At 44.9% G+C, this 24,999-nt stretch overlaps 1 protein-coding gene across 3 annotated transcripts in view; it reads left to right on the top strand.

Annotated features, from left to right (window-relative positions):
- The window catches only part of LOC126161329 (solute carrier organic anion transporter family member 4A1), a 1,079,633-nt gene that overhangs the window by 976,149 nt on the left and 78,485 nt on the right, over positions 1-24,999 (top strand). For all 3 annotated transcript variants that reach the window (XM_049917087.1, XM_049917085.1, XM_049917086.1), the window contains one exon: positions 10,441-10,683. In XM_049917087.1, coding sequence (XP_049773044.1) covers positions 10,441-10,683 — 243 coding nt within the window. The remainder of the gene's footprint in view (positions 1-10,440; positions 10,684-24,999) is intronic.

Raw genomic sequence — 24,999 nt, 5'->3', positions numbered from 1 at the left:
CGTTTTTTCTCTCATACACGTTGACTTAGCGGACCCGCTGCTTCCAGCTTCAGGGTTCCTACAGGGTGTTTCAAAAATTACCGGTATATTTGAAACGGTAATAAAAACTAAACGAGCAGCGATAGAAATACACCGTTTGTTGCAATATGCTTGGGACAACAGTACATTTTCAGGCAGACAAACTTTCGAAATTACAGTAGTTACAATTGTCAATAACAGATGGCGCTGCGGTCTGGGAAACTCTATAGTACGATATTTTCCACATATCCACCATGCGTAGCAATAATATGGCGTAGTCTCTGAATGAAATTACCCGAAACCTTTGACAACGTGTCTGGCGGAATGGCTTCACATGCAGATGAGATGTACTGCTTCAGCTGTTCAATTGTTTCTGGCTTCTGGCGGTACACCTGGTCTTTCAAGTATCCCCACAGAAAGAAGTCACAGGGGTTCATGTCTGGCGAATAGGGAGGCCGATCCACGCCGCCTCCTGTATGTTTCGGATAGCCCAAAGCAATCACACGATCATCGAAATATTCATTCAGGAAATTAAAGACGTCGGCCATGCGATGTGGCCGGGCACCATCTTGCATAAACCACGAGGTGTTCGCAGTGTCGTCTAAGGCAGTTTGTACCGCCACAAATTCACGAAGAATGTCCAGATAGCGTGATGCAGTAATCGTTTCGGATCTGAAAAATGGGCCAATGATTCCTTTGGAAGAAATGGCGGCCCAGACCAGTACTTTTTGAGGATGCAGGGACGATGGGACTGCAACATGGGGCTTTTCGGTTCCCCATATGCGCCAGTTCTGTTTATTGACGAAGCCCTCCAGGTAAAAATAAGCTTCGTCAGTGAACCAAATGCTGCCCAATGCATATCGCCGTCATCAATCCTGTGCACTATATCGTTATCAAATGTCTCTCGTGCAGCAATGGTAGCGGCGCTGAGGGGTTGCCGCGTTTGAATTTTGTATGGATAGAGGTGTAAACTCTGGCGCATGAGACGATACGTGGACGTTGGCGTCATTTGGACCGCAGCTGTAACACGGCGAACGGAAACCCGAGGCCGCTGTCGGATCACCTGCTGCACTAGCTGCGCGTTGCCCTCTGTGGTTGCCGTACGCGGTCGCCCTACCTTTCCAGCACGTTCATCCGTCACGTTCCCAGTCCGTTGAAATTTTTCAAACAGATCCTTTATTGTATCGCTTTTAGGTCCTTTGGTTACATTAAACCTCCGTTGAAAACTTCGTCTTATTGCAACAACACTGTGTTCTAGGCGGTGGAATTCCAACACCAGAAAAATCCTCTGTTCTAAGGAATAAACCATGTTGTCCACAGCACACTTGCACGTTGTGAACAGCACACGCTTACAGCAGAAAGACGACGTACAGAGTGGCGCACCCACAGACTGCGTTGTCTTCTATATCTTTCACATCACTTGCAGCGCCATCTGTTGTTGAAAACTGTAACTACTGTAATTTCGAAAGTTTGTCCGCCTGAAAATGTACTGTTGTCGCAAGCATATTGCAACAACCGGTGTATTTCTATCGCTGCTCGTTTAGTTTTTATTGCCGTTTCAAATATACCGGTCATTTTTGAAACACCCTTTATATGCCTTCACAGCAACTGACTGATGCTACTTCAGTTATGGTCATTTCGACAGAAACAACAGCCAGGACATTCTTTAGTACATGGAACTTCTCTCTCGTATTTTACATGCATATTTTCAAGCAAAGGATCGTACGAATGAGCTCAAATCAGCAACACGACAGCTTCCCACAAGAGCTGCAAAATGCGTTGCAGTTGACGGTAGACTTCCCCAGTGTTTTCATTAGTTTGCATGGAAACTGTTAAGAACAGGGCGTTTGTCCTCGGTGTCTTTCGTGGTGGAATGCTAAAATGTTCTTGGTTTGCATGCCTCGGCATGTCGAACAAAACACTCGATTTTTCGATAGCTGTCCCCGCCACGTAATCAGGAAGTGAAATCACTGACTGCCTCGACTGGCACAGAGTTTCGCTTAAACAGGATTTTCAGGAAATTCCCGTTACAGACTTCTAGGACTTGTAGAATGATTACGTAATATTCTGAATAGGAACTCATATCCGGAAACGTCATCCAACGACGCTACAGACCGTCAAAGTTACCGTCGCCGGCGCCTGTGAATTCAGTACATACAGGGTGATTACGTGATGTTGTTACAGACTTTCTAGGATGATGGAGAAGGATATATGCATCAGTTTGAGGTGAGGGTCCATGTAACTGAAACGAACGGGTCGAAAGCTGTAAGTGAAAACCTCTCTGATACCTCTGACAGTGGAACGCATGTACTGGTACAGTTGTTGCAAAGACTGTAGGTTAGGCAACTTTCAGAGATAGTAATAAGGAAAAAATGTTTAGTAAACATGGGCTCTAAAATGCATACCTGAGGAGCTGTGAGCAGCTGTTCACTTTCGCTGCTGTGAAACACATTTCCTTTATTGAACAAGAAGGGTCATAAATCAGATGCGAATAATTATAGGCCTATTTCGCTTACGTCAATCTGTTGTAGAATAATGGAACATGTTTTGTGTTCTCGTATTATGACGTTCTTAGATAATACAAATCTCCTTCATCATAACCAACATGGATTCCGCAAACAGAGATCATGTGAAACTCAGCTCGCCCTATTTGCCCAAGAAATTCACAGTGCCGTAGACACTGGCGAGCAGATTGATGCCGTATTCCTGGACTTCAGGAAGGCATTTGATACGGTTCCGCACTTACGTTTAGTGAAAAAAATACGAGCTTACGGAATATCGGACCAGGTTTGTGATTGGATTCAGGATTTCCTAGAAGAAAGAACACAACATGTCATTCTTAACGGTTCAAAATCTGCAGATGTAGAGGTAATTTCGGGAGTACCGCAAGGAAGCGTGATAGGACCTTTATTGTTTACAATATACATAAATGACTTAGTTGACAACATCGGTAGCTCCGTGAGGCTATTTGCAGATGACACGGTTGTCTACAAGAAAGTAGCAACATCAGAAGACTCGTACGTACTCCAGGAAGACCTGCAGAGGATTGATGCATGGTGCGACAGCTGGCAGCTTTCCCTAAACGTAGATAAATGTAATATAATGCGCATACATAGGGGCAGAAATCCATTCCAGTACGATTATGCCATAGGTGGTAAATCATTGGAAGCGGTAACGACCGTAAAATACTTAGGAGTTACTATCCGGAGCGATCTGAAGTGGAATGATCACATAAAACAAATAGTGGGAAAAGCAGGCGCCAGGTTGAGATTCATAGGAAGAATTCTAAGAAAATGTGACTCATCGACGAAAGAAGTAGCTTACAAAACGCTTGTTCGTCCGATTCTTGAGTATTGCTCATCAGTATGGGATCCTTACCAGGTTGGATTAATAGAAGAGATAGACATGATCCAGCGAAAAGCAGCGCGATTCGTCATGGGGACATTTAGTCAGCGCGAGAGCGTTACGGAGATGCTGAACAAGCTCCAGTGGCGGACACTTCAAGAAAGGCGTTACGCAATACGGAGAGGTTTATTATCGAAATTACGAGAGAGCACATTCCGGGAAGAGATGGGCAACATATTACTACCGCCCACATATATCTCGCGTAATGATCACAACGAAAAGATCCGAGAAATTAGAGCAAATACGGAGACTTACAAGCAGTCGTTCTTCCCACGCACAATTCGTGAATGGAACAGGGAAGGGGGAATCAGATAGTGGTACAATAAGTACCCTCCGCCACACACCGTAAGGTGGCTCGCGGAGTATAGATGAAGATGTAGATGTACTAGCTCTGAAGATACGCATTTTAGAGCACTCTTTTCTGATACTGGATTCCCTATCTCTTCTAAATCGACTCCTGCTTCTCCTTCTGTCACGTCATCAACCAAGACTACCCTTGCTTTTAATTTCACCGAAGGTTGTTTTGACTCTCCTATATGCTGAGTCAGTTCTTCCGTCAATCTTTTCTTTTTCGATTTCTTCACATTTTTCGTGCAGCCATTTCCTCTTAGCTTCCCTGCACTTCCTGTTTATTCATTCCTCAGCGCCTTTCCATCCACATTTTTGTACTTCCTTTTTTCATCGCTCAACTGAAATATTTCTTTTGCTACCAATAGTTATTTCCCAGTTACCTCTTTGTACCAGTGTTTTTCTTTCCAACTTCTGTGATTGCCCGTTTTAGAGATGTCCATTCCTCTTCAAATGTACTGTCTACTGAGGAGTTATTCCTTATTGAAGTGTCTATACCCTAGAGAACTTCAAGCGTATCTCATCATTCCTTCGTACTTCCGTATCTCACTTCTTTTGCGTACTACTTCTTCCTGACTAATGTCTTAAACTTCAGCCTACTCCTCATCATTACTACATTGTTGTCTAAGTTGCACTCGTGGTAGCATCTTTGATTAGTCATCAGAACGTCCTAGGTCCTGGTTTCGAACGTCACCATTGTGTAAATTTTTCCGGCCGAAGACTACCAGCCCAAGAAGTCACCCTCATTCTGCCAAAGACCCTGACCTAAGAGGACGGAGGAGTGGACAGAGGTTCAGGCACTCTCTTGTTGTGAGGTGGGAATCTGCCCCCAAAGGCAGAAGAATCAACAATGCTCAACAGCATGAGGATACAGAAGACAATGGAAACGACCGCAGTAAAGGTACATAATGTGTATCCGCAGGACATGTGGCCTGTAATTGAAAATGTGCCATGATGATCTCTCCATTGGCGAAAGATTCCAGAATAGTCCCCCATTCGGATCTACGGGAGGGGACTGCCAACAGTGAGGTGACCATGAGAAAAAGATTGAATGATAAACGAAAGGATAAAATTCTACGTCGGGGTGTGGAATGTCAGAAGCTTCAACGTGGTAGGGAAGCTAGAAAATCTGAAAAGGCAAGTGCAAAGGATCATTCTGCAAGTTGTGGGAGTCAGTGAAGTGAAATGTAAAGAAGACGAGGATTTCTGGTCAGATGAGTATAGGGTAATATCAACAGCAGCACAAAATGATATAACGGAAGTAGGATTCGTTATAAATAGGAAGGTGGGGCAGAGAGTGAGTTACTGTTAGCAGTTGAGCGATAGGGTTGTTGTTGCCAGAAATGACAGCAAACCAACATCGATAACGATAGTTTAAGTATACATGCTGAAGATGAAGAGATAGAGAAGGTATATGATGATATTGAACGCATAAGGCAGTACGTAACTGGAAATGAAAATCTAATAGTCATGGGGACTGGAATGCTGTTGTAGGGGAAGGAGTAGAAGAGAGGGTTACGGGAGAGTATGGGCTACTAGGAACGTGAGGGAAGAAAGACTAATTTGAGTTGTGTAATTAATTTCGCTACTAACAGCGAGTGATCTGTTCAGGTATCACAAGAGGAGGAGGTATGCTTGAAAAAGGGCGGGAGATAGGGAAGATTTCAGTTAGATTACACCATGGTCAGACAGAGATTCCGAGATCAGTTTAAGTATGCACTACATCAAAAATCTCTCCAACAGGCGTTATTTTTGGTACGTTTTGCTGTGCTGAAATGTCGCAAAATTTGACGTCGACCCTATTGTTCATTGCTCCGTTGAAATTACATATAGGTCCTTGCCAGGATTTGCACCGTTTTCGTTCTTGATTGATCTTTAGGTCGAGTTTCAGGGCACTTAGTTCATACCCTTCCATTTTAAGCTCTTTTCCAAATTAGTGCCTAATAAATTGCACTAAAAACTGAACTCCTCCCGAACAGGCCATGACGTCCCAACGGAACTGACCGGCCACCGTGTCGTCCTCAACCCACAGGCGTCACTGTATGCGGACATGGAGGGGCATGTGGTCAGCACACCGCTCTTCTCAATCAAGTAGCTCCGCAGTTTGCCTCACAAGGGCTGAGTGCACCCCGCTTGCCAACAGCACTCGGCAGACCGGATGGTCACCCATCCAAGTGCTAGCCCAGCCCGACAGCGCTTAACTTCGGTGATCTGACGGGAACTGGTGTTACCAGTAATAAATTGCACAGTTAATTCATATTTCATATATTGTACTCAACTTTCTTCATCATGATCAAAGGGAAGAGTTTTCTGTTATTACTGATAAATGAGGAAGGTTTTTTTTTTTTTTTTTTTTGAGTAATAGAAACATGTTTTATATCAGTTCGACAAAGTATTGAAGCGATGTTTGATATATTTTTGTTTTGCGATTCTTTTTTATTTTACCTTTTTGTTGAGGAAGTTGAGTTTTCTAGTGCTGTATGATAAATTATACTGTCTTCTTTATTTTTACTACAGCATCCTCCTGTATTACGTTAGAAATCAACAATTTTCGAGTAGACCCAGAATTAAACATTGGCAGTTTCAGTTTTGCTATAAATGCTGTTTGTTCAAGTAACATACAGGAGGATAAGTATGTAGAAGAAGAATGTTGCGTAGGTTACTCGGTCCTTTATATATCATCAGTCAGTTTGCACACGGTTCACTGCTTCCGGTTTTTACAGGAATGTAATCAGACACTAAGTGCATACCTAAAGAAAGCGATTCTGTTATAAGGTAACGCCCAATAGGTATGCAACCCAACCAGCATACAGGGAAGGCGAATACTATCTTAACTGACCAAAACTACTAGGAAAAGTACCGTAGTCTGCGCTTACGTATTGTAGTCTACGGTAGGCGACGGTAGTTTTAAAACTCTACCGTAGCAGCCACACCCCCAAAACCTCTGCTGCATGGAGCTAACCGACATTTCAGTATGCAGCATTAAGACTAGCTGCTAACTGTTTGAAAAACTTCACTAGGTATCAACAGTTTCAAAAACTTTAGCTGTCATTTAAATTCGTGTTGGAAATGCGACGTGTTTTTTCAATCGTTTCGGCCTGCTATGGACCACGAAGATTTTTCTCTCTTCCCTGATTTTGTTTTCCTCTTTTGCCAGTAAATTTTCATTTTGGCTGACTGTGCTTTTTTTCTCTGTTTTGACCATTTGCAGGCAGGACGTTGAACTGGCGTAGTAAACGAAATAAGGTTTTTAGTAATTTTGACTTTTTCTCTGAAAACTTCTCGATCCTGAATGTTCTCAAATGAAATTTCAGCTTCTTGTAAATGCTTTTTAACTTGGCGTGTCCTTTTTTAATACGATTTTGTTTTTGAAATTGATGAATGTGTGGGATGAGTAAGTCTTTGTGGGTTCATTCTTTCCAGATGACCGAAAAACATCATTCTCCGCTTCTTCATGCTGGTTACAATGTATTCTGTATGTTAGTATAATTCACTGTTGTGCCTTCGGCGGAATTCTCCGTTTTCTTTGATAGGGCCAAGGATTTTTCTCAAAATTTTGCGGTCTTTTATTTCAAGTGTCCGTAGTGGTCCTTTCTTCGTCATGTTTAAACATTCTTATGCATACAAAGCTGATGGTCCAATTACGGCGTTATAATGACAAAGTTTTAGGCTTAAAGACAGGCTTTTGCTTTTGTATAAGTCTTTTACACAGATGAAAAACACACCTACTTTCTACAGCTGCATTTTCTGAACCGTCAGGTGTAATTATTTTTCGAAGATATTTAAATTTCTTCGACTGCTTGATTTTCTCTTGCTGTATTTCAATATGAGGAGGAGCGTGTTTGATTAATTCAGTATTGTTAATTGCCATTTTTAGGCCAGTCTTAGCAGCAATTGACTGTAGGCTGGGCACTTGGGAACCTTAGCTTCGTCAATAGTATTTGCAATGAGTGCCAGATCATCAGAAAAAGCCAAACAGTTTCCACTGAGGCCATTTCTTTTGTGTCCAATTTGAATCCCATAATCTGGCGGCACGGTTGTTTTCCACTCTCTGACTATCTTTTCCAGGACACAGTTGAAAAGCAATGGAGAGAGCAGGTCACCTTGTCTCACCCATGTACAGATTTCAAATGGTTCTGATAGTTCGCCCCTGAACTTGACTTCTGACTCTGTATTATTTAAAGTGGCGCTTATCAGATTGATTGTTTTCCTATCTAGACCAAATTCGGCAAAGGTTTCCTTCATTGCTTCTCGATCAATTGAGTCATACGCTTTTTGAAAGTCGACAATGGTCACAACAAACATTTTTGATCTTGCTCGAACAGTCCACGGGTGTACTGCCGGTTCATAGTGTCCAGCGGGCACAATGTTTCGGCCATCAGACGTGTCACCATCGTCAGGTGCGCTGACGAACTGAGCTCCTGAGGGTGGGCGGCCGATTTAAATCCCCTCCCACCGCGGGCCGCTCTCTTCGCCGTCCGCGCCCGCGCGCCGACGGTCGCGAAGACGCGGGCGTCGGAATCTGTCTTAGCGTCGATGTGCTTGCTACGTCCGCCCTGGTCGCCAGTTCGTACTTCTTGCTGAGAGTCTTCTTACAGAGTGTTTCAAAAATGACCGGTATATTTGAAACGGCAATAAAAACTAAACGAGCAGCGATAGAAATACACCGTTTGTTGCAATATGCTTGGGACAACAGTACATTTTCAGGCAGACAAACTTTCGAAATTACAGTAGTTACAGTTTTCAACAACAGATGGCGCTGCGGTCTGGGAAACTCTATAGTACGATATTTTCCACATATCCACCATGCGTAGCAATAATATGACGTAGTCTCTGAATAAAATTACCCGAAACCTTTGACAACGTGTCTGGCGGAATGGCTTCACATGCAGATGAGACGTACTGCTTCAGCTGTTCAATTGTTTCTAGATTCTGGCGGTACACCTGGTCTTTCAAGTGTCCCCACAGAAAGAAGTCACAGGGGTTCATGTCTGGCGAATAGGGAGGCCAAACCACGCCGCCTCCTGTATGTTTCGGATAGCCCAAAGCAATCACACGATCATCGAAATATTCATTCAGGAAATTAAAGACGTCGGCCGTGCGATGTGGCCGGGCACCATCTTGTATAAACCACGAGGTGTTCGCAGTGTCGTCTACGGCAGTTTGTACCGCCACAAATTCACGAAGAATGTCCAGATAGCGTGATGCAGTAATCGTTTCGGATCTGAAAAATGGGCCAATGATTCCTTTGGAAGAAATGGCGGCCCAGACCAGTACTTTTTGAGGATGCAGGGACGATGGGACTGCGACATGGGGCTTTTCGGTTCCCCATATGCGCCAGTTCTGTTTATTGACGAAGCCGTCCAGGTAAAAATAAGCTTCGTCAGTAAACCAAATGCTGCCCACATGCATATCGCCGTCATCAATCCTGTGCACTATATCGTTATCAAATGTCTCTCGTGCAGCAATGGTAGCGGCGCTGAGGGGTTGCCACGTTTGAATTTTGTACGGATAGAGGTGTAAAGTCTGGCGCATGAGACGATACGTGGACGTTGGCGTCATTTGGACCGCAGCTGCAACACGGCGAACGGACACCCGAGGCCGCTGTCGGATCACCTGCTGCACTAGCTGCGCATTGCCCTCTGTGGTTGCCGTACGCGGTCCCCCTACCTTTCCAGCACGTTCGTCCGTCACGTTCCCAGTCCGTTGAAATTTTTCAAACAGATCCTTTATTGTATCGCTTTTCAGTCCTTTGGTTACATTAAACCTCCGTTGAAAACTTCGTCTTGTTGCAACAACACTCTGTTATAGGCGGTGGAATTCCAACACCAGAAAAATCCTCTGTTCTAAGGAATGAACCATGTTGTCTACAGCACACTTGCACGTTGTGAACAGCACACGCTTACAGCAGAAAGACGACGTACAGAATGGCGCACCCACAGACTGCGTTGTCTTCTATATCTTTCACATCACTTGCAGCGCCATCTGTTGTTGAAAATTGTAACTACTGTAATTTCGAAAGTTTGTCCGCCTGAAAATGTACTGTTGTCGCAAGCATATTGCAACAAACGGTGTATTTCTATCGCTGCTCGTTTAGTTTTTATTGCCGTTTCAAATATACCGGTCATTTTTCAAACACCCTGTAATTACATTCAATGCCGGGTCCTAAGGCTTGCTGAGCACCAGGGAAGATCTTATCAACCGAGATTGCGGCTATAATCTCAGCGAGATCCCGACGCCCACGCCTTCGCGACCGCCGGCGCGCGGGCGCGGACGGCGAAGAGAGCGGCCCGCGGTGGGAGGGGATTTAAATCGGCCGCCCACCCTCAGGAGCTCAGTTCGTCAGCGCACCTGATGATGGCGACACGTCTGATCGCCGAAACATTGTGCCCGCTGGACACTATGAACCGGCAGTATACCGGTGGACTGTTCGAGCAACAAATACGCCGGGACAAACTGTAGAATCACATCATTTTTTATCTTCATTTGGCGTATGACATAACCGATTTCAGGTTATGGATCTGCTCTGCACAGGATCTTGATGTCCTGAAACCAGCTTGATATTCTCCCAATCTGTAGTCCATTACTGAAAAATATCTTTTAATATAGGGCGGCACTGCCACAGAATCGCGCGCTTGTTGATGTTTGTTTACGATTCCTTTTGCGCAGGCTCGGCGGCGCTGCGCGCGCAGAAGGTGTCGGAGGCGCACGGCAACTGCCGCGTGGAGGCGTTCAGCAAGGTGCGCGAGATGCCGCGCGCGCTGCGCCACCTCGTGGCCAACCCCACCTTCTTCTTCCTGAACCTAGCCGGCGCCAGCGAGGGGCTGCTCATCGCCGGCTTCGCCGCCTTCCTGCCCAAGCTCATCGAGAACCAGTTCAGCGTCAACGCCACCTGGGCCGCCATGCTCATGGGTCAGTGTCTTCATCTTCTACCCTTCCAGTAATCTGGCCTTTCGACCGGTTCCCGTGTTGCGCGAGGCGAGTCAAATGAGAACATCAACAACGTAATAAAAGTTATATTTCCGTTGTTCTGTAACGTATCACTGCTTTAAAGAAAACCTAAGTGACAGCAGGAAAGCAAAACGCTGTCACAATACCTGTCTACTACGGCTGCCACAATTGCGGCAAGCACGAACGTAGAACGGCGTTCATCCATGCGAGGTGCCGGGGCTAGCAGTGAATTTAACACAAAATTCTTCTAGAATCTACATATGTAAATGATGCTCTAAGCCCCCTCTTTTCTTACTCCGACTTTTGCTGTTGCACATGGATTGAAAAGAAACGCGAACTGACTGTAATCGACCCTGCAAGTGGAGTAGAAAAGAGTTTGGCACCTGCAATAATTTCATTTGATAAATAAGTTAAATAAAGGAAAGTTTCATTAACATAGTGAGAAACGATAGGGTTGCTCTACCGATTAACAGAATGAAAGTTCTGTCCAAAATAACAATATGATTTATTATAACTCAAAATAATAAACAAAAACACATGAAACATTTACAATACATCAAATTGGCTCAAATTGGATACTCAAATAAATGCTGTGAAGGTGAAGTTGTCCCTAAACTAAATTGTGACATTTATGACGAAGTGGTATGTGGAGCCAATTCCTTGCAACTCAAGTCTTAAGAGAGACACACAGCCAACCCAGCATTAATTGCTGCTACATTAGTGAGAACTCAGACAAAGAACACCCAAGACAGATCAAAGTTAGAAAAGACAAACAGGCGCGCTCTGCCGAGCTCGGATTATCACCTAGCAAAATTGCCTGCTCTGCTGGTGCTGCAGACGTACATTACCAAGGTGTCTTCTTAACTGCACGAACACGGTCTGGCATACCGGAGGCGATGGCTGGTTGCTTCGACGTCCCGTCATGGTGATCATAATGTCGCGAGTATAGCCCGAAACAAATTATCCTGGCCTGGTTGTTCCAGACTAAAGACTTCCTAGCAATACAAATGCGCCTCTGAAGGAGACGAAGAAGGCTCGCCACACAATCACTGACGGTACAGTGATTGATTTTAACAAGTGAAGTCACACAGTAACTCCGATACAGTCAACTTTAGCCAAAACTGCTCAAGACAGACAACATAGGCCTCTTGTACGCAGAACGCTCAATTGCCAACTGTACTCGGAAAGTTACGTTGAAGTCGAAACTTCAGCAACTTCGTCAAACAGTTACAATTAAATAAAAGTATATTAGACAGCCAAAGGAAGGCAGGCTGTCCAGAGCAGCGAGAGCTCAGTCTTGTAACCTACTCCGACCGAAAGGCGAGAGCCGATTCACCACAAGAGCACCCGTACAAACCGAAGACAGAACATTACCGCCCCCACGACAGTGGCCGTGGTTAACCGTTCCAATCAGCAACTCGAAAATCGGCGGAAAATTCCACTCTATTGCCGGAGCACTACCATTCCACCAATGGAGATTCTTGGCGCCAATTTCTGCGCTGATTTTGCTATGTCACGGAGCTATGCCCTGAGCAAGCCAATCACAGTTACGATTTTGCAGAAAGCGCGGGAATTTGCCCGTCACAACTGCCTGGGTATACAAGTCATTCCCACGCCTCGCTGGTAGCCCGCCAGAAAGTGTTTTCGCTAAGTTTCTGTGAAGTAACGGAACCTCTAGCCCGTCTCTATTCCACGATGTCGGCGTCTGGAAAGCATTCATTCGACTCCCTCACACCCGTCGGCTTACCCTTTCAAGATCAGCAGGGCCCGCCTGTCACCGGACCACCCGGGTGACGAGAGACGCTGCGTGGGAAGTCCGCGTGTGAAGGAATAGCAACTTTTCACCGCATGCAATTAGAGAGGAAAATCGTAAAATAGAAATATGAGAGGGGGCTCATGCCACCTCTCATCTATATGCTTTCTGAGGAGCGAAGGTGAGGCGTGTTTATGATTGCAATAGGAGTGTGATGTCGTCAGTCATACGACCATACCGCCACCTGAGAGATCGATCCGCCGGATGCGATTCTCTCGATAAATGGAACAGAAGAACGGCTGTGTTAGCCAAAGAGTACACTGCCAGTCGCAGTACTTAATGCTCGCCGCGAGGCGCCGCTAGGCCACTTCATGTGTAGTGCAGTTGTGCCAGTCTACAGTTCGTATCCGCACTCAGTGGTCAGCCAGCGCCGATGTTAGTCATCGTCTGCAGCTCAGTCATTGCTGCCATCAAGTCTTTGTAGCTCCGTTCCAAGTTAGTCTTCAAATTCACCGGATTCGACATTCAAGATCACGAGAGATTAATTCGTCACTGCAAGATTTGTGACTTGTAAATTAGGTCATTCTGCAGACGCGTAGTCTAGTCACGTCTTCTGTAATTGCCAACCAACTGATCATGGACTACAGCAAAGTTAAGCAGTAAATAGTTTCTTATTTTGTACTCCTGCCAATTAACTGTGTTTCCCTGTTGTAGCTACCAAGCAGTCTCGGCATAGTGGAACCCACGTTTCCACCTCCTTGGCTACCTCATATTTGCCTCCTCATGTTGATGGACTCGGTTATGGTGGAAGATCGAGAGCCATCAAGGAGTACGAGTGGAGTAGGAAGCAGAGGAACGCCGCGAAGCCTGCCACCCAGGACAGGCATACTGCACTGCATATATGGTGTCTGTTCTTTTGGAAATCTCCTAAAGAACAGACACTACAATACCAGGTGTCCCACTCAGTCCTCCCTTTTTTAAGGATCCAGGAGAGAAAAACCACAGTAGATACGACAATGAAAACAGCACCACATTGTAGAGCATTCCAAAGAATTTATATTTCCGCGTCAGAAGTACCAAGTATCGTCGCCAGAGTGCAGTATGGTCGCATGAAGTGAAAATGGCGACTCCACAGTAGCACGCGCTAGCGGTAGTTTGCAGAAATAAAATCGTCGATTACTGTGCAAAGAAATTATCGTCGTGTGTATGAATGTGATCCACCTGATGTGAAAACAATTAAGGAATGGTATAGGAAGTTTCTGGCAACAGGAAGTGTTCCGAAACATTCTGGCGGTGCACGTTATGGAGTTTCAGAAGAGACGTTTCTCAGAAGCCCACGTAAGTCAATTCGTCAAGCATAAATAATTCAAAAGCCAAGATCGCTTAAACACTGTTTACTAGATGTCCGGTTTCAACACACTAAAGGTGCCGTCATCGGAACTATGTAGATTTAACATGACAGGTTTGAGGGAGGGCTTACATGAGTTACACTATATACATTACTATTAGTACAGCACCACATACCTGAATGTAGCTTAACATGCATAAATAATGTGGATATAACGATACATAAGGAAGACCAGCTGATATAAAATCATTGTCGCAGAAATGATTTTCACTGCAAAATTTCTGGCAACAGGAAGTGTTCTCAAACATTCTGGCGGTGCACGTTATGTAGTTTCAGAAGAGACAGTGGAGGACATAAACGTTTCTCAGAAGCCCACATAAGTCAATTCGTCAAGCATCTAGGCAACGTGACGTACCTCAAGCAACATTACATCGTGTAGTTCACCAGCATCTTCGTATGTTTGCTTACGAAGTGCAAATTCTGCAACATCTGACGCCGAACGACAACCACGCTAACAATTTGCTGCAGATATGCTGCAGCATATTGATATGGATGCCAGCTTCCCGAAAAAGATGTTTATTCGCAGATGATGCAACCTTTCATCTATCAGGAAGGGTTAATAGGCATAATGTTCGGTTTTGGGGTTCGCAAAATCCGCACATTGTCATTGAACATGTTCGTGATAGCCCTAAACTAAACCTCCGGTGCGGGCTAACGCACGACAGGATTGTTGGACCATTCTTGTTTGTGGAACAAACAGTGAATGGGTCAGTGTATCTGGACGTGTTGGAGCACTTTGTGTATCCTCTCAGATACAAGACTTGCAACCCAACATTTTTTTCAACAAGATGCAGCTCCGCCGCATTGGTCAACGGCTGTTGGCAAGTTCCTGGATGGGAAATTTCCCAATAGTTGGATCGGACACGGAGGACCCATTCCTTGGCCACCACGTTCACCTGACATTACGCCGCTTGATTTCTTCATGTGGGGATTCGTGAAGGACCACGTGTATGAGACCAAAGTGGACGCTATTCCTACGTTGCGAAATCGCATCATTAATGCGATTGCAACAGTAACAGAGGAAATGTTACAAAGAACTTGGCAAGAAACTGAATATAGACTCGACATTCTTCGTGCTACAGATGGTTCAAATGTAGAAGTTGTAACGAAACATATTAAAGGCTTTACTTTACCGAAGTATGCGATACCCTCCAAATTCAACCTGTTTAACAAGTATTTATGATTATAGAAAAGTTATTGTGTATGTTAACAATGATTGCATAACATGTCTCCATAAACAGTCAACCCATTAAATTATACTGAATAACTGACCCACACAAAAGTTAATATCACTTGATCACTGATACAGCAAATGTCATCATGTAAAAACACTGAGTTCATCTTAAATAATTAATATGAAGTACGAAAAATAGTGGCCAACTTTGGTATTTTGAATCTCCTTAAATAAAAATCACCCAGTGAAACCAATTTGTTCACTAGTAGCGTTTTCACTCAGTATTCATGTAATCAATCCTATTTTAGACGAAAACCAATGTAATTCTTAATAATTCATGTTATTTACTTATTTATGCAAATTAGAGAAGTCAATTGACAAACTTCTAAAAAACGGCCTTTTTGTAACAAAGAATTATTCTGTCAAGTCAACAAATCTGTCTGTCATTTTAATAACATGTTAAATTATGTCACTCGATGCAAATTAATAACTTTTCTGCACAAATTATTTTTAGTAGTTCTTTGGCAATGTTATAAATACCAGCAGCAAGAAGGGTCGGGGGCGCAGTCGGAATGTCACTTTGGTAAAGTGTGTTTGTGTGTTATTGTTTGAGGTGGATAAACAATGCAAAGAACATGTAAAGGAAGTACTACTTTGTGTTGTGGCATGGTCTTTGGTGGACAGTGGAATTAAGATGGCCACCAAAGTAATAAATATTTGAAGTTTACATATTTGTTGGTTTCGCTCGTTCTTTATCATCAAAAGCACATAAAAAACACGAGACCTCATGTTTTTAACCCAAGACAACCAGATTTAGAGCCAACATCAGTATCGAGACACAGCAGCGATCCAGCAAGCAGCAGCGATTACCACAATGCATTTTAATGGTGCCAACCTAACATCAAGTGCTAACAAGCTCCGTAAATGGGAGTGAAATAGTGTGATTATAGCAATTAGGAATATCTACGACTAGGCGACCATTACAAGGTGTATTGATGATAAATAAATAAATTCTTTAAGATGCTCTACAGTGTGGTGCATTTTTCATTGTCGTGTTCACTGTGTTTTTTTTTTCCGGGGTCCTTGAAATCAGGGAGGTTCGAGAGGGACACCGTGTGTAATTCAGGCAGTGACCGCCAATGAACCTTTCAGTGCAGATGCACACAAAGCTCGAACTCTTACGGATTGGTTGGTTGGGTTATTCAGGGCAGGGGACCAAACAGTGAGGTCATCGGTCCCATCGGATTAGGAAAGGATGGGGAAGGAAATCAGGCGCGCCCTTTCAAAGGAACCATCCCAGCAGTTGCCTGAAGCGATTTAGGGAAATCACGGAAAACCTAAATCAGGATGGCTGGACGCGGGTTCGAACCGTCGTCCTACCGAATGTGAGTCCAGTGTTGTAACCACTGCGCCACCTCACTTGGTTCTTACTAGAGATGGGGGATCCGCTCTTGAACTAATTCATAGAGTTCAATCTTTCAAAGGAGTGAACTATCAGTGATTCAGAAAAAAAAGAACGGTAGCTCCAAACGTTTCCCACGGCGCAGAGAGAGAGAGAGAGAGAGAGAGACGGAGCATATCAGCAGCGCCTCTGCTGGTCAGAGCACAGTGCACGCCACACAACACAGCCAGCGCCGGCCTCTGCCCTGCTTCTACCTTGGCTGCCTGCATTGTGCAGTGCCCCATTGGATTTTGTGTTTCACATATGCCGTGCCGTCTCTGTGCGTCATCTGCCATGTGCACTGTGCAGTGTCTGGCGCAGCTTAACTTCGCATTGCACTCTGTCGGCGATCGTTTCAGTCGCACGTCCTGCCCTCTGGGCAGTTGATGCGAGCAACAGGACAGAGAGCCACCTAACGGATAACGTAGGAACTACTTGCAACAACCTGCTCGCAAGGTAACGGACGATTTGTCTCGGAGCGGGTGAGTTCACCGCTCCCCCCACCCTCGGAACTCGCCCGCTCAACGCTCACCCCACTGTCTCGACTCTAGCCAGAGCGTTGAGCAAAGTGACCCAGGTGTCACTGTGGTCTCTGCGGTCTCAGCTCACGCAGTAATACAGCTCGCGGCTCGACCTGCTCGACTCAGCGCCTCTGCATCGGAGTTCGTCTCTACTGGATATTGTTCTTCGTAGTAATACCGCTATGTATATTACATTATTATGTTATGTATACATCAATTGTTTTTATTTTATTTTTATTTGTTTAAACTGATTAGATTAGGTTCCTGATGACTCCTCTTACAATAGGATTTTTATTATGGACACTCGAATTTACGCTTTAGTTACGAGCGAACCGATAAACGTATCGCAAAATGTGATACACCAATATTTTTCTTGTTTTATTCTGCGTAAGGCTATATGCAGCACTTTCGTTTTACAGTCAAATTTATATTTTTTTTCTTATTCTGGTACGGATTTTACGATTTTAGGCGTCTTCGGAAGGAAACGTTCACTTTAAAAATATATGGCTTGCGATGTATTTGTATGAGGTTAATGAAATTTTAATACATTATAGCCAAATATATTGTTAATGTAAATCTCAAGTTACAACATTTTCCGATCACCCATAAAACCACGATAGTGCAAAATAAATCAATAATCAAAAACTTTGTCATATCGTGGAAATTTCAATAAACAATACAAAATTCTTACTCATTATCTGTGTTACTTCAAAATAGGATCAAATAAGATCAAAATACAGGTATAGTACTGGAATAAACCAAGTTTAAAGGGCAATGTGCCTTCCATTTATTTTCTATTGTAAATGAGTGGTGAGTCATGAAAAAGAGCTAATTCATTTCAGGGAGTGAACAGTTCTGATCCAATCTCTGAAAAGAACAGTTTTGCCCATCTCTAGTTCTTACAGGTATTGGCGAGATGCCGCGAGTATAGTGAGGCTAATGAGAAGGGGCACTGTATGAGTGGTGTGTGGCACTTGTTGAGAATTTTGGTCTGATGGGAGGGCGTGCAGGGGTGGTCCATGCAGTTGTGTGACCACTGTGTCCGGACGGCATAGTGTTCAGTGTATCTGCCTAGTAAGCAGGAGACCTGCGTTCGAATCCTGTTACAGTAGCGCAAGCTATTGTGGTGGCCAACTGCCTTGCGATCGTGTGTGAAATTGCTGTGCATCTAAACATTAGTCATGACTCAGTGCACTGTTCATGACAAGCGATTGGGGAAAGCAACTATGCTCCGAGGAGCAGGCAGTGCAGCAGGCAGTGCACGAGTGACTGCACACACAGCCAAAAAGAATTTTGTTCCAGAGGAATTGATGCACTTCCTATGTCCTGGAGGAAGTGTGTTGAACGTCAGGAGTACTACATCGAAAAAGATACACCTATCTTCCACATTCGTGCAATAAATCACTTGTAAGAAAAAAAGTATTTAAGGTTTTCAGTTGACTCACTCTCTCACATGTTTTTTGTAAATTAATTAAAGGCGTTTACATTTTCCTTACTGGGGGCGCGATAGAATCACCCAAATTGCCACTCTTCAGCCATGTAATTATGTAATTTTCAATCTGAATATGAAAAAATTAAAAAGACAAAATTAGTGATTTTCTTCATGATGAATAAATCCAGACCGATTGTATTTGATAAATTTTTTACTTGCATAAAATTGTACACACGGAACGGGTTTCAGGATGTAACTTCCATCTTCAGTTGCTTGATAGCATATGAGAAAATCGTACTACTCATGTAAAAAATCTAGCAAATTTATCAAGTAGCGTGATATGCCAACGAAAAGAAGAAATCATCGCGAACTTCTGTTTTGACATGTGTAGTTGGCAACATGTGTCAAAGAATGAACCATGTGTGCAGTATAAAGCCAAAGAGAATGGAAAATAGGCGTAATCTGATTCTTTTTTGCCTATATTAGCAATAAAGTACAAGTTAACTAATTATTTATGTTCATTTATTGCAAAATATTGAGCCGGCCGTTGTGGCCGAGCGGTTCTAGGCGCTTCAGTCCGGAACCGCGCTTCTGCTACGGTCGCAGGTTCGAATCCTGCCTGGGTCATGGATGTGTGTGGTGTCCTTAGGTTAGTTAAGTTTAAGTAGTTCTAAGTCTAGGGGAGTGATGACCTCAGATGTTGTCCCATAGTGCCCAGAGCCATTTGAGCCATTTGAACAAAATATTGAGAAAACCCACACGTTTACTACATAAATTTTATGTAATGTCAAGAAAATGTATCAAGACTGTCTACAGTGGATTGGCATTCTTCCCTCTACGTTCATTTTAAAGAAAAATGAGATGAAAGACGAAATTTCAGCATCATTTTAAGGGCTGGAAAAATTTCTAGTGTTTGCTGAAAAGTTTAGTTTTTTGGAAATGGGAAGGGTTTCTCAATATTCCCATTCAAATGGAGAAGAGAGAGAGAGAGAGAGAGAGAGAGAGAGAGAGAGAGAGAGAGAGAGACAGAGACGGTGGGGGGGGGGGGGCATGTGTGTGTGTGTGTGTGTGTGTGTGTGTGTGTGTGTGTGTGTGTGTGAGAGAGAGAGAGAGAGAGAGAGAGAGAGAGAGAGAGAGAGTGAGAGAGAATGAGTTAATGTGTGCCAGAGTGGGTATAAATAAACTCGGTGATATCGTTGCCACGGCTTCAGCCTTGCCTTGGAACTGGTCTGCTCTATCGAGCATATGGAATTCCCGCTCATAAAGACAAATTTCAGCGCCTCTGCCTGCCGTCTGTGCTCCATCCCCCCCTCCACCCCCTCCCTCCCCCCCATAACGGACGGCGTCCGCCGGGAGCTCGTGGCATTGCCGGCGACAGACGTCGCATCCTGAGTTACGACCAAGACGCTGCGCAATCTCCGGCCGCTGCCACTGCTGTCCGCCACACTTGCAGGCGACACACGCTTTTCATCTCGTCTCTTCCCTCGCTGTTCCGGGCCGCCGCTATAAACTTATTGCGTCCTTCGACCACGAGGGACAGCTAAGATATGAAAAGTGGTTAATCGACGTTATCTTTGGCCGTGACCAGTGTGAATATCGACTGAAACCACGAATTGCTATAACCAGTCGCATTTATTGTATAGTAACTGCGTGACATTTTCAGGACGAGAGCGATCTCTGTATCAGTGTCAAAAAGCTTCCAAACTAAAAGTTTTATTGCCCAGTTCGGAGCCACGTATGGCTTTATTGAACCATGCATTTAACTTTCAAAATCTTTTCTTAGAGAATTTACTTTATTTACTAGCGATTCATCAAGAACCTTAACACATTTAACACTATGTAAGCGTGGAAGTCGTTGCCAATTGGTAACTGATGAAACAAATTAATTTTTTTTTAATAAATTGAAATTTTATTCCTAAAAGCCGCCTTTTTTATTTTTGAAACGGATTTAAAATTATAATCAGAAAGCACCCTGTAAATATCAAGTTACAATTTATTCAGAGGCAGAAATAGCAATTTTTTTTTTTTTTTATTTAGTATGGGCTTTCGGGCTGAGAACCTTGCCGCTGCCTTTTAACAGGCCGTAGTCACGACCGCTCACAACAACCTCTGGAAGACTACACCGGTGCAAATCTGCCACACACCAGATTACTTTAAACTAAAAATTTGAACAACTCACACAAACACATAAACTACGCATCCCGTAAGAGGGATGGAAATGGTACAACACTCACATTAAAAACTATTTGCCATCGAAAGTGCAGCCGGCCGCGGTGGCCGTGTGGTTCTAGGCGCTGCAGTCCGGAACCGCGGCACTGCTACGGTCGCAGGTTCGAATCCTGCCTCGGGCATGGGTGTGTGTGATGTCCTTAGGTTAGTTAGGTTTAAGTAGTTCTAAGTTCTAGGGTACTGCTGACCTCAGCAGTTAAGTCCCATAGTGCTCAGAGCCACTTGACCCACTTGAACCGAAAGTGCAACTTGTTTTTAAGAGAACTCTTACGGTGAGAGGGGGTGGCAAATTTATATACTAAAATGACCATTTAAATAAAATCCATGAAATGCAGTTTTATATAAATGTACCAACATGCTGTACATTACACATATACCACCTCGCAAGATGATAGGCAAGATAAAAACATATTTCAGGAATTCGGCCTTTACACCTTAGGCAATAAATTCGTTAACACCGAATCCGACAAACATGACAGAGGCAGCTATTAACGTATGGCAGACCGACAGACAGACCGACACTAACTGCCTAACAAATGCGGACGAGAGACAAACGAGCAAACCGGGACGAGAGACTGACCAAGAAAACAAGTAGAATTTAACAAGTAACTGAAACAACATATCTCCAATCACTTAACTTCTAGTAACTGCAATTTCTGGCGAAGACCTGGCGCAGCACCCGCAAAACGCTCTCCCGAACCGTCCGCTGCCAGCCGCTTAAACGGACGCAGGAAGGCGCGCCGATCTCCCGTCTCACGGCGTCGCAGCTCGCACCGGCCAGACCGACGTCGTGGGTTGACTCCTGTTGCTCTCGTGTCGGCCGCGAAGCCACTATCCCTCGCTAAACGGCACGGGCCACTGGACTGACTTGGCGACCTCATATGCGCCAACGCTCAAGACGGACAAGTAATCTTGTGTCTCAGTGCGCGACCGACCAACCGATCGATCCAACCGCCAATGCCCATTCCCTAACCAAACTCGAGAAGACTGGCGGCCTAACACATACTAGCACTACGGACGACAGACCCTGACTGCCCACACTGACCCGGCTGACCAATTGACCACACTCGCCAAGACTGACAGAGTGACCCACTGCCGAGTTTTTTTTGTTTTTTTTCCTTTATTGTATTTCGATTCCCCCCGAAGGGGGCGGTCTGGCAGCAGCTTATTACGCTGCTCTGCAGCCTACAGAATTTTTAAAACGTAAAAAAGAAGATAAGAAACAATAAAAGCAGGCATAAAACGGTGGCTGAAATTGTAAAACGGCGGAAAATTGTGGAAAGTTAAAACATAAAGCAAAGGTGTGGCAAAACTAATAAAATACACAGGAAGCAGACAGGGAACATAGTAGACAGACAATTAAAAAACCTGGCGACAGTCTGGTTTCTGTTCGCAAGAGATATAAAAATCACACCCAGAGACAGCATGATGTCCGTTCACAACACTTCGGAGAAGACACACAACACTGAACACTCACTGTAAACACTGTACTAAAATGTCGGCACAAAGATAACACACCATAGCCGAGGGCAGATGGGGGGGAGGGGGGACCTGGGCAGATGGGGGGAAAAACAAGGAGGGAGGAGAGAAAAAACGAAAGGGGGGGAACCAAAGGAGGGAGAGGACTCATAAGGGGGGGAGGGGCAGGGCAGACGCGAGAGGGAATGGGAAAAGGCAGAGGACGGAAATGCAAAAGGACTTGAGGGAGAGAAGGGGGATAGAGAGACGGTAGGTGGGGAAAAAAGAGGATGGAAGGGGGGGAAAGGGAGCCCAGGAAAAGGACAGAGGAAAGGGGGGGGTGATGATCAGAGTTAATAGGAGGGATAAATGAAGGGAGAGAGGGCATCAACCGGGAGGGGGAGTTGATGGAAGCCACCTTGGGAAAGGAGATGAAGGGTGTAGAGATGGAGGGTAGGGGACACACAACAGTGAAGACGTGGCAGGGGGCGGGGATGGGAGAGGAGAGGAGCAACCAGGCGGTGAGGGGGATCAAGGCAGCGGGAGGTGTAGAGTATGCGGATATGTTCGAGGAACGGGAGCAGATGGGGGAAAGGAATGAGGTCATAGGGGATCCACGTGGGGGGATGGGAGGCGTATACGGAAGGCGAGGCGGAGTGCATGACGCTCATGGATCTGGAGGGACTTATAGAATTTGGAGGGGGGGCAGATACCCAGGTGGGACTGGCATAACAGAGGATGGGATGGATTAAGGATTTGTAGGTGTGGAGGATGGTAGAGGGGTGCAACCCCCATGTCCGGCCAGAGAAGAGTTTGAGGAGCCGGAGGCGGTTGTGGACTTTGGATTGGATGGAGCGGAGATGAGGGATCCAGGTAGGTGACGGTCAGTGGTGAGGCCAAGGTAGGTGAGGGTAGGGGTGAGGCGGACAGGACGGGTGCAGACGGTAAGGAGAAATCCAGGAGCCGGAAGGAGCGAGTGGTATGACTTACGATGATTGCCTGGGTCTTGGAAGGATTAATTTTCAGGAGCCACTGGTTACACCATGTGGCAAAAAGGTGAAGGTGAGTCTGGAGAAGGCGTTGGGACCGTTGGAGGGCAGGAGCGATGGCGAGGAATGCGGTGTCATCGGCATATTGCAAGAGGTGCACAGGAGGGGGCGGGGGGGGGGGGGGGTTGGGGCATATCTGCCCACTGCCGAGCTCATAGAGCCCCTTAAATGCACGTGAACAGGCAACTTTTCCCCATTCCCATCAAAGCTGCGTTTGCCACAGCGGCGCCACCACCAGAAACGGAAGGCGACTGCTTCACACAACACGCTGCGGCGCGCTCTTCAAAACAGCAAATTTTACGACGGCTCATGTATAATTCACGTATTCTGAAGATGTCAAGAAAACTTTGCTGAAATTGGTAATCAGTATATGTATCTGGGCAATAAGACTTCTGTTTTGGAAGCTTTTTTACGTTTGTTGTAAAACTAGCTGAATACCCACCATCGCCTGGGTATGTACACCTATTTATTCCAATCTTGTGCCAGTCTACCTCCTTCCTCCCACACTCTTTGCCTATCTCCTCTTTCACTCCCTCTCTATCCATCTCTCCCCACTCTCTATCTGCTCCCCTCCCCCCTCTCTGTCCAACTGCTCTTTCCCCCTCTGTTTCTCTCCTCCTCACCCATCTGATTCCATTTCCACCTCTCTGTCCATCTCTTCCCCCCCCCCCCCCATCTCCCTGATCAGTTCTTCCTCTATGCTTTTTCTGTCCAGTTCCTCCTCTCCCCTCTCTCTGCCCATCTCCTCGTCCTCCCTTTCTCTCTGTTTCCTCTTCCCCCTCTCTCTGTTCATCTCCTCCTTTCTCCTCTCTCTGCCTAGCTCTTCCTCCCCCTTCCTCTGTTCATCTCTTCCTGTTTCCTTTCTCTGCCCATCCCCTTCTCCCTCCTCTGGTTGTCCCCCCTCTCCCTATCCACCTCTTCCTGTCCCCTGTCTGTGGCCATCTCCTCCCTCCCCCTCCCCCCCCTTTCTCTCACTCGTAGAGGAGGCTGGTCATTCTTACCACCATCGTACTTCTTTCCAGACTGTACCACATTTGGCTGGTGTCGTTCCAGGGGTTTACAGTGAGCTTTTTACTCGTAGCTTTGAAGTCATATATATATTTCACATATATTTAACATATTCCACACGTATTTGTACGCAAATTTCACCTGTTTATCTAGTGAGTTTCGCGCACTGCACCTTCATTTTCACTCAGCTTATTGTTAATGGCATCATATCTCCTGAACTGTGTGTCGTACAATGATACGGTTTTCTAGGTACGTTCAGCGGCATATGTTAATACTGTCTCCGAAATATGTCCCGAATAGACGTAGTTCTAAATAAGCAATAAATTGAAAGGTCATACACGATGCCGCAGTTTTTCACGCATGTCAGTATTTGACGTCATACTTCCTAAACTAGTTGTCGTACAATGATATATTTTTATAGGTACATGTGGAGGATTTTATCTCCATCATTAGGTGAATTTATCCAAGTTAATTAGGTATTAAGTTCGACTATACCATCTGCAAAATGTGTTGGGTATGGAGTTACTGCTAAAGAAGTAATAAATTAAAACGTCAACCTGATGCGGCAGTTTTACTGCATGAAAAGCGAAAATACAGTAAGCGATAAACGTTTTCTTATTTGAATAAAATGTTCTCGGGTTTCCAACCGCGTCAATTGCTTAAAACTACACGAGCTTTCGGCCAAAGCACTCACTGGCAATTGTCAAAGTGGTATGAGTATTGTCAAGTCATACCGCTTTCATACCACTTGACAATGACCAAGGAGTGCTTGGCCGAAAGCTCGTGTAGTTTTAAGCAAGTGAT

Source organism: Schistocerca cancellata, chromosome 2 (assembly GCF_023864275.1).
Source record: "Schistocerca cancellata isolate TAMUIC-IGC-003103 chromosome 2, iqSchCanc2.1, whole genome shotgun sequence".
Taxonomy (NCBI): domain Eukaryota; kingdom Metazoa; phylum Arthropoda; class Insecta; order Orthoptera; family Acrididae; genus Schistocerca; species Schistocerca cancellata.
This window is presented reverse-complemented; position numbering and strand designations above follow the sequence as displayed.